The following is an 11,051-nucleotide window of genomic DNA, read 5'->3' on the forward strand; positions in this document are numbered from 1 at the left end:
CGATTGTAATTTAGCAGAGGGGGCAATGACACAACTATGGGTTTTGATAAGGCTCTTCTGGACCACGATTTTTGTAAATCTACTCTGTACTTTATTCCATTCCGTACGGTTATATATATAGGCTTGTTTAGTTCAAAAAAAATTCTCAAATAGTGCTACAGTACCTATCACATCGAATCTTGCGATACGTGCATATAGCATTAAATGTAGACGAAAAAAAAACTAATTGCATAGTTTGGTTGGAAATTGCGAGACAGACGTTTTGAGCCTAATTAGTCCATGATTGAATACTAATTGCCAAATAAAAACGAAAGTGCTATAGTAGCCAAATTCCCAAATTTCACCCAACTAAACACAGCCATAGGGTATGTCGACTTGTCGTCGGTTGTTGAAATAATAATGCGCTCCAAGTTGCCTAATAACGACGAGATGGAACTGTTTTATTAGTTTTCACGTTTTCCTTCCAACACTACCTGTAAGATATACACAGGGAACTTGTATTAGCTCACGTGGTCAATGATAGATAGATGTACTTGTATATACATACGTACAAGTACAAGTAGCAATGTGCATTCGTCCCCAAAGGCCCAGAGTGTGCAATTTTCACTCTACAGTACTCCAGAGTACACCTTAGCCAGGTCTATTTAAACGATTGTGAATTATTTGCGGTTTAGTGCGTGAAAAAAATACTATTTGAACTTATGATCCTATAGGAGTCGTGCACACAGACCCGAGTGCGAATGGGATTTGAACTCGTGCCGGCTGCAAGCCCACCGGCTGTGCTAGCCATCCGAGCGCTGCTCGTTTCTCAGAAAAGTGATACTGAGCGTAGCACTTTGGTCTGATGAAAACGGATTGGATACGGACGGATATCACCGATATTACATTTGTTTTCATATTTCTGTCCGGATTCAGATTCAAATACGGATAGTGTCAACTATGTCGGATAAGATACGATTGGATATCGACATCATAAATATGCGATTTGAGTATTCGGATACGGATACGGTATCGGATGTTGGATATCCGGACTCGGATACGGACAGATCTCAACCCCTCTAAACGGATTCGGTTTCGAATACGGTCGGAAAATATCTGTACCGTTTTCATCCCTAATCTCACCTGAAGGAGCTGGTCAGGTTCAGGACTCAAAAGGCAACGGTGAAAAACCAGTGAAAAACAAGTCAATCCTGGTCACCACTCATCAGGATTCAGGTTCGCTTTGGTCGATTTGATAGCTTAGCTCAATACTATCAAATCGAAGCACCATTACTACGATGAAGTAGTGGAATAATCTGTTTTCTGAATCAAATGCATCCAATTGTTTTTTATCAATCAATAGCTCGGAGCATCAGACTAGTCACCCCGTTCGCTTATGCTGAAATTTGACGAATGTTGATGCCTATGCTAAAATATTGTGAGAGAAAAACACTGTTTGATAACTGAAAAGTAGTGCTGAATAAGCTCGCAGCCAGCAACGTGACAAGCTCCTCGTCCGAAACTGAAACAACCCCCGGCGAAGGACCGTAAATACCGAACAGAATTACAGTACAATCCTTCCTTTGATAATTCAGAGCACCGCAACTGGAGCAACGTTCCACAGCAGCGGTGCTCCACATGCGAATTGCCATCGCAGGAAAGATCATTCTTGCCGGTTGCTGCTCCCACAACTACCGAGCCTTCCTGGCCGGCCAGAGTGAAGTTGGTTAATGCAAGCGTGCAACAGGTCCCGCCCTGCCGCCGCTGCACCTGTGCGGGCGTTTATATACCGCACGTCCTGAGGGCCATGCCACTCGCCCACTCGAACGCGCCGTCGCGGTCGCGCCTCCGACCCTCCCGCACTATCCGATTCGCGGGGAGATTTGGCACTTGGCAGGAGACGCCGCGCACTATCCGAAAGGCGCAGGAGCCACGTCCCACGTGGTTTCTCTAGTCTTCTGCCACCGACGCTTCCCGTGATCAGAATCCGGGAAATGGCAGGTCCAGGTCCAGGTCCATCACGCGCCGCGCGAAGCGTTGTTGCTCTCTTCTGTTTCTTGGTTTCCAGCGCTGCGCTCGTGGAGAGCCGTGGTGGAGCCAGCAGCCGGCCGAGCCGGCACCGGAATGTCGGCCTCGGCAGCGGCGGCAGCGGAGGCGTCGGCATTGGCGGCGGCGGTGGTAAGGGAGGCAGCAGCCCTTCGTCGCCGTCGCCGCCGCCGTCGTCGCAGCCACGGCCGTGCGACTTCGAGAACGAGCGGCTGTACAGGGCGTACCTGGTGATCCAGCAGTTCAGGAGCGCGGTGACGTGCGACCCGATGGACATCACCCGGAGCTGGAGCGGCACCGACCTGTGCGGCGGCTACAAGGGCTTCTTCTGCGAGCGGCCGGCCAACGTGACGGACCGGACCATCGCGTCCGTCGACTTCAACGGCTACATGCTGCGGGCGGACTCCCTGCAGGACTTCATCAGCAGCCTCCCGGACCTGGCGCTGTTCCACGCCAACTCCAACGACTTCGGCGGCGCCGTGCCGGCGCTGGGCGGCCTGCCGTACTTCTACGAGCTGGACCTCAGCAACAACAAGCTCGCGCCGGCCACGTTCCCGACGGACGTGCTGGGCCTCACCAACGCCACCTTCATCGACATCCGGTTCAACAGCTTCTACGGGGAGCTCCCGGCGGGCGTCTTCTGCAGGTTCCCGCGAGTGCAGGCCATCTTCGTCAACAACAACCAGTTCTCCGGCAGCCTCCCGGACAACATCGGGCAGTCGCCCGTGAACTACCTCTCCCTCGCCAACAACAGGTTCACGGGGGAGATACCCAAGTCCATCGCCCGCAACGCCGGCACGCTCTTCGAGGTGCTCTTCCTCAACAACAGCCTCAGCGGCTGCCTCCCCTACGAGCTCGGCCTGCTCGAGAAGGCCACGGTCATCGACGCCGGCACCAACCGCCTCACCGGCACCATCCCGGCGTCGTTCGCGTGCCTGCGCAAGGTGGAGCAGCTCAACCTGGCGGACAACCTCCTGTACGGCGAGGTGCCCGACGCGCTCTGCCGGCTCGCCTTCAGCCACCTCAAGAACCTCACGCTCTCCGACAACTACTTCACGTCGCTCGGGTCCTGCTGCTGGGACTTGATCAAGGAAGGGAGACTCAACGTCGACCGCAACTGCATCCAGTGGGCGCCCAACCAGCGCTCGCACGAGGAGTGCGCCAAGTTCCTCCACAAGCCCAAGACGTGCCCCGTCAACAACTACCTGCCGTGCCGCAGCAAATCCCACAGCTCCAGCGAGCCGGCCGACGCCGTCACACAGGAGGACGCGGCGGCGGAGTACAAGTACCGGACCTACTCGGCGCTGCATCCTTGAGGGCAGTGTCGGCGAGGGCACTGCACTGATTGATAAAGCGCAGAGCGCTGTGCGTCTCGTGAGCGTGAAACGACTGATCACTCGCCTGGTCCGTAGTGCTCGGCGGATTGTGTTGATGTGTTGTGTGCCTGTGTAGCAATGTCGAATGTTCCCCTTCGCTCATAATCGATCCACGGTTCAGGCCCACCTAGCTAATTCAGATGCATCATTCTGCGATGCAAACGGATTAGTCTATAGACTTAATTTTGTGGGTTGCTAACCCACAAAAAAAAAAGTCTATATATAGATTCACGGGCTAGCTCTCTCGTATCCCTATAATCATATACATATATGTGTCTGTGTCAACTGTCAAGGACGTTGTCGATGGCAGTTTCCAAATAGCTAGCAAGATACGGCTTGAAAATAATAATAAAAAGAGCACTATAGTGGAGGATTGTGCAAGCTGTGAAAGAGTTGTTTCTGGAGGATCGTGCTAGACTAGCTATTCTAAAGTCTCTAGCTCTTTAAAATTTCTCGCTCCTTATACCAATAGAATTATTCCTATACTAGCTATTTGTGAACCATTGGGGATGCCCTTTGATTACTTAGTCACGGGTCATACTGCAAGCGCCCATTTTCTTCCATGCTAGTACAAAACTGTCAAGATTATGTAGTTTACATCAGCAAAGATAACCATATGGCAGGTAAGTAGAAAACACTATTTGAAGAAAGAACAGTAAGGATATAAAACAAAGTAGCAAACATACTAATGCATGACTAGGAGGCCCAATAAGCAGAAGCTTTCATGCCCAACACTGGAATGTGCACTTCATGGAGCACAAGTTTATTACCTTCCATATGTATGAGCGCTCCACAAATTGCTAAGGCGCATGTTAGCAGCAGTTGAGGCATTGGACTGATGAAGGAAAGTATGACCAACAAAAAACTATTCATCAGGCAACTAATTAGATAGGATTCATCTTCTTCCACTAGAAATTAAAAGACAATCACTAGTGATAGCATCACATGCAAATATATGGTAAAAATGTCACCAAATATTATTAGAAACTGAAGCAAACAACATCTCAGCCTCCAGTAAAACAAACGGTATGTAGATCAAGTCACACAAGCAAACATCAACAAACAGATAGTTCATGCAAACGGAGCATCATTAGATGGTTTGATGCAGTGCAAAATTCTTGCGCATTTATTCTTAAACAACAACATAGAAATTTGTGGATTGGTTGTTGTCATGCACTCTCTCATGAAAATCATTTCCCCCATAGTTAGATAAAACCAGAGGGTAGTTTATCCAACTCATGGAGCATGGGACGATATGCAGCAGAAGGCCTCCTGCTCCTTCCCCTTTGTCTTCCTCTTCCTCCTCCCCTTCCTCCAGTACTAATAGCCTTGCTGCGCCTGGTAGAAGTCCCTGTAATTTTTTTCAAACATGAAGTACATAATAATAGACCTCAAATATAGCACTACAAATCTCCATTTTAAATGTGATAAACATTGATTTTATAACCATATTATAGACATAATGGAATACGGGTAAGATCTTTTAAGTGACGTAGAAAAATAAACAATGCATAGAAAGAATTCATACCACTACTTTCAGCATCATCAGAATCCACTGCCCTCTGCGATACCAAAGAACATATCAAAATAATGTTTAGTATTGTACAATCTTTTCTAAATGTTACTAGGTTCTTGGTTTTGGACTAAACATTTGCAAGTGAAATTGCATATCTAGCTAATGGTGCATACAACCCAATATAACACATCTCATCAAGCTAGTAAAACAACATGTTTAATCAATCATATGCAAGTTGGAGGCTACATTATTGTTAATTTGGTGCCACTATGTAGCCAGATTTTGAGAATTACATTGTAATGTGGATGCACTATAATGGTTAGATGGAAGAATATGACAATGTCCACTTAATGAAATAGGACATTACTTCCTAATGATAATTACTTTTTTGCACTAAGTTTCTAATTACACCAATCTACAACTTTTTATGTCTTAACTTATATCTCATGAAATCTTTCTAGTTTAGAAGGTTATCAACAATTCTATACTTCTTTATCATAATTTGAAATACTCATTAATATCACGGTTTTCCTATGTTTATATATGTGAAAGTTAAGCTTTGTAGTTCTTCACAGTTTCTTCTAGTAGCAATAGATCTTTTAGAGTTCTTGATACTTCTTAATTATGCATTTGATCTACATTGGAGATAGCTCTCACATTTGTATTTTGAAATGTGATCTCACAACAATATATTAGTTTAACACATAATGTTAATTCTACCATTGTAATCGTCTCCCTCACAAATTCCTTGTCGGTGGCATCATTGAGGCCCCTAACGTTCTAGATGAGTTGAAAGAGGTTGGTACTAATCATTTCCTCCTTGTATGCAATGCCATAACAATGTAATATGAAGTCATAGCTAATCACAAAATGCAATAGACTAATAACCATGCCTCAAATGCACTTTCCCAACATCCTAAGAACCTATAACATGCACTCATTGACCTCATACAACTCACAATAAGAGACCGGTTCCCTCTCACCATGAGGGCTCCCACTAGGAATACAACTAGCTAGCTCAGATACAGGACTACCCTTACTACTGTACAATATATTAACACAAGTAATAGGCTGACCGTGACAAGATTTATGGCTAACATAGGAAACAAGGGGGTCTACTAGGTACTTGGTTCGACGCCATCTCTCTACATCGTGATCTTCTCCACATGTGTCGCCTGTTCTGCAACAACCAACTAACCCGCGACATTAATTGCTTGGCCACTATCTAGTGAAGTGAGCATCCTTACCATGGCAATGGCCTTCAGTGGCAGCAGTGTACAAAAGGTCATACTCTATGTCCCATGGCATATTCTCCAACTAGCTCATTTGCTGCTACTACATCAAACGTCCTAAGCAGGTGATTTCTTGCTCTCTTTGACACTAGGACAGAGCAAGTCATTTCCTTCTACACTTGGTGCACCTTCGTAGGCCTTCATTTGTTGCCTTGCCATCCATATTTTGTCCACCATTTCTACACATCAATCTCTGGGAGTTAGAGCCACTTGGATTGTCTGCCCGACCACAACAAAAGTCCTATCAATGATGTTGGTTCTTGGAGCATCCACTGCACCCAGGTCAAGATCGACTACCTAGGCCGTTAAGTCTGACGTGATCAAGCTAAGCCGTAGGTCCTAAATCCTGAACAGTCGCCTTAGTGTTGAACTATGCAACTATATCCTAGGTGGACTCTAGTGGGGTATACTCTGGAGATAGAATGATGTCATTTAAAGGAACCCCTTGGGAGAGTGGAGAAGGAAAGCTCCCTATTGATTTCCCACTCACACATGTCTACCAGCTCCAAAGCCTAGGGTCCCAATCCATCCTAGAGTAGTAGGGATCAACCTACATACTGTCATGCATATAGATTATAAAAAAACTTGCATTGGATTGGGATGTAGTGGTTGTGGAGGTAGGACCCCCCACAACTAGTCATAGAGCTCCATTGAGAAGCACGAAGCCAAGGCCCACCTTTGATATAGAGTGGAATTTCTCATGAGTCCGCCCTCCATAATACAACTCATGCCCACCCCTGTCATCACCAAGGGACATGCTTGTCATTGTCCTCTTCTGTGTGTACTAGTTCATCATAGTGTAGGACACTAGTTGGTGAGCACAAACTATGATGGTCCTAGTCTACGTCATCACATAGTGGTAGGTCCCCTACATGCTAAGAGTTTGGGATAGAGCATTGTAGGCTCCTTCTGCAATCCTTGACATAGCCTAGCATCGATGTCTGGCCGGTGAGTGTGTTCGCTAATGCTTTCCTTCTCCATGGTGGTCACTGTAACACCCTAGGTGTTAAGCTTGCATGTTGCACTTGCATTGCATGAGCATAAGCATCATTCATTCATTCAATGAGCATGAGCATGTGGTGATGCATTTACTTGTCTATGTTTATTAGCATGAAATGCTTAATTTATCCATGTTTATGCTTTATGATCATGATTGTTAATGCAAGCGAGTGTTGTTTGAGTACCTAATCAACCTAGACACACTAAGGATAAAAAATGAACCAATGTTTATATTCATGACCTGACCTGAAATTGCTTCCATGTGTGAGTAGCTAAAAATTCCTTTTCATGATGTTAGTTTGACCTGCGTGGATCTATATCATAGAGTGCTTGCATGATGTTTGACCTTAAATAAGAGTTGTAGTTTAGATTAAGTAGAACAACTTTTACTTAAGTACCAAGACCTAGTTCTGCCTCTAACCTATCCAATTAGGGACCCTAAGATCAAATCTAGTGCTATTTTTAGGGTCCAAAAATCAGCTAAGTCTGGGACTGAACTTTTTCAGTTTGCAGTTTTCAAGTATCCTACTTTGGGGATTTATATCTCGCAAACCAGTTAAAATTTGACCAAGCACCTGTAAGCAATGTTGTAGTACTTTTGTAGCTCTACACAATGAGTGCAATTGGTAGGACAAATCATCAACCTATTAGAGAGTTAGAGGAGGAAGATGGCAGTTTCAGTCGGTTTCTTGGCCGTTTGAACTGCTACAGTGCTCGTCGGGGTCAACCCGGCCGCAGGCGCTCAACGCCGTGTGGTGCCCTCGCTCGCTTGCATGCCTGCTAGCTCGACCCATGCACGCGATGTGGAGAAGCCAAGCGCTCGCCTCTCCTCAGTCCTCCCTCCTGCTCGCTCTCTCTCTCGTTCTATCCCTCTGGCTTTGGCTCGTCTACATAGCCGCACAAAGCACGTGCCGACGCTCCTCCTCCTCCGTAGCACACTTCCTCCAGCTCCTCCAACCTCTCCCTCTCTCCATCCCATGATAGCCACGCTCCTCCTCCTCCACCATCGGTCGCTGGAGCACCGTCACCGCTTGTTTGGGCAGGCTCTGACCGCCTTCGTCCGTGGCTGGGAGACCATCGGCCTTTCTAGGACGTGGCGTGGGCACCGGCAGGTGCGCATGGGAGTGGACAAGATGCGGCGCCACTCTCTCGGTAGCCGCCGGTGGCCACCCCGCTGGGATCCCGACGCTCGGCCTTGCTCTGCTCTCCCGGTGTCGAGAGGAAGAAGAAAAGGGAGTGAAAAAGGAAATAGAAACTCTTTTGTAGGGTTCCCAATGCTTAATGTCCAGAGAGAAAGAGTTTACTTTTATGGGCTTTGTAGATTTGTGAAATTGATAGGTTTCCCGATGCAAATGTGTGTTTTTTTCTGTTGACCTTTTATTTATTGCATAATTTGGCTGAACCTTTGAAATTCCATAGTAATTCATAAAAAATCATAAAATAGAAAATAAGGATGTTTTAGAATCCTTGTGACTAACCCTATGCAGTAGATGTATAATCTTGCATGTTTTAATGGAAAAATCTTTTTGTAGAATTATATCTATGCTTTTAGAGTTTTCTAGGGATAAATTCGTGTATGTAGTTTCTATGATCCAATTACTGTGAAATTTTTGTGGTAGGCTACTCATGTGATGCTTGTACTGTGATAAAGATATTAGATTTATTGGTGCATGTATGACTGAGTTATTGATTTAACTTGTCTAGTGCTTGTTAAAAGGTTTATAAATAATATAAGTGTGTAAAAATAGGAAATGTTGTTCTACTGCCTTTGCATGATGTTGTTGTACCATAAGAACACTTAATATGGTCATGTGTTTACAGAAAATATGGATCTCTAGATTTATTATGCTCTCACATGCTTATTTGTAATTAAAACTTGTTTTCTTTGTGATAATTAAATTATAAAATATGAGAATATAATCTTTCTACAGTAGTCATGTTTTGTCATCACCTATCATCCATAAAAATCTCGACTCCAAATGAGATGTTTGCCACATCACCTATAATTATTATATATGTTTTATTATATAATTAGATGATGGGGGTTTGGCTACAAAATGCTCATATATGATCCATGTGATGCTTTGGTTACTAGATGTTTGGATTAACTATTGCTTGAAAGGGTTGAGCTTTGGAATGTCATATATGTATGCTCTTATGTTAATATAACAAATCATGATTATGTTGCTTATGCAAGTTTTAATCTTTACTTTAGCCCTCACTTGAATATGTGTTAATATGTTTTCATGTTATCTATAACTGAGATTAAATAACTATGTTAATAGTAGTTTGTGAGCTAGGTAAGTAGTTGTACATGTATGATCTTGCTAATGAACCAAGTGAAGAACGTGGTTACACATGTGTGCTGAAATGGCTGCATGTGTAGTTTCTGTTGTACTGATAATTTTTGGATGCAAATGATATTTTCTATGAATGTGATGAATACAAAAGTTGTATATAACTTCTATATATTGGTTGTCCTAAAATTTCATGACTTTAGGCCTGCTGGTTTAGGAATTATAGATTTTACAAGTTTCCTATCAGGTTTTGCATATTCTCTGTATAGATCTAAAAGATTGTGTTGTTTGACTTAGCTAAGCTTTGAATCATCTTTTGATAACAACTAAATAGTTGTAGTACTTTTTATAAGCTCTCCAAAATGTTAAATAACATATCTTTTGGAGGTCTTTAACTCGAGACATGGTTGTCTAAAGTTTAATGTCTGAATCTGTCCAAGTCTGGATAGATTTGCTTCCTCGTGTTGTTTGGTCTTGTTAACTGTTGAATCATCCTGAGATGACGATAAAAAGTTATATATAACTGAATAAGCTTTCTAAAAAGTTAAGTTTTGAGTTTGTTAGATATCCAGAACTCCACATATGCATATCTAAAGTTGATGTTAGTTTTATATCCCTGTTTGTGCAGGTCTGTTTCTTAGTGTGTTTTGACCTTGTTAGCTTTCAAATCAGCTCTGGGTGTTAATATGAAAGTTGTAGGTAATTTCTTTAGCTTTCTAGAAAGTCTACGATCATCCTTGTTGGATAATTATTTCTCTAGTTATGACTAAAACAAGTGCCTATTGTGTTGCTATCCAGATTCTGTGCATGTGCTTTGAGTTGATTGCTTAACCTTGATATTACTTGTATGCTTGCAATAGCTTGAGTTAAGTTAACTTGTGTGCCATGCTATCTTGACCTTGTGCTTGTCTTGCTTGCTTTCTTGTGATACATCGTCTATTGCAGTTCCATGCATTCATACATCTGTATTGTGCATCTGATCTAGGTACGCCAGATGAACCACGTGAAGGACGGAAGGACGTGATGTTGGAGCCGAACCCTAAGACAGTGTTGGTGGACCTATCCTGAAGATGGAAGGATCCATGTTGTGCGTACCTGGAGTGGAGATGTTCCCCAAGACGGTGCAAGCTAACTGAACTGACTTTGTGTCGGATCCCAGGCAAACCTCGAAGCATTCTAAGTCTCCTACCCTCTCTTTTTATAAATGCACCTAAGTATAACTTTTATATGATGCATTAGGTGATAGGAGTTGGATGAAACCGTTGGTGCATATTCCCTACCTTGTCCACTATATATATAAATATGTGTACCCTTACTAAATGAATAGGCCAACCTATGCTTAACCATGCTTGAACCGGTAGAAGTCAGGTGATTCCCTGTCACCTGCGAGATATAGGTAGATACTCGATCACGGTTGGCTATATTTGCTATCGTGGAAAATAACCATATGATGATTATATAAATGGTGACCGGGCGAGATCTTACATGCAAATGGTGATGGTTGGCTATGTTGATCTCGTCTGTGCCGTTTAAGGACCGTATGTTG

At 43.9% G+C, this 11,051-nt stretch overlaps 1 protein-coding gene across 1 annotated transcript; it reads left to right on the forward strand.

Annotated features, from left to right (window-relative positions):
- Positions 1-1,806: 1,806 nt before the first annotated feature.
- On the forward strand, positions 1,807-3,776 carry LOC136498106 (uncharacterized protein At4g06744-like). The gene has a single exon (XM_066494044.1). It carries the CDS (start codon positions 1,974-1,976, stop codon positions 3,339-3,341), a length of 1,368 nt encoding a protein of 455 aa, XP_066350141.1. The 5' UTR covers positions 1,807-1,973; the 3' UTR covers positions 3,342-3,776.
- The last annotated feature ends 7,275 nt before the right edge of the window (positions 3,777-11,051 follow it).

The sequence above is a fragment of the Miscanthus floridulus genome, chromosome 12 (assembly GCF_019320115.1).
Source record: "Miscanthus floridulus cultivar M001 chromosome 12, ASM1932011v1, whole genome shotgun sequence".
Classification (NCBI taxonomy): domain Eukaryota; kingdom Viridiplantae; phylum Streptophyta; class Magnoliopsida; order Poales; family Poaceae; genus Miscanthus; species Miscanthus floridulus.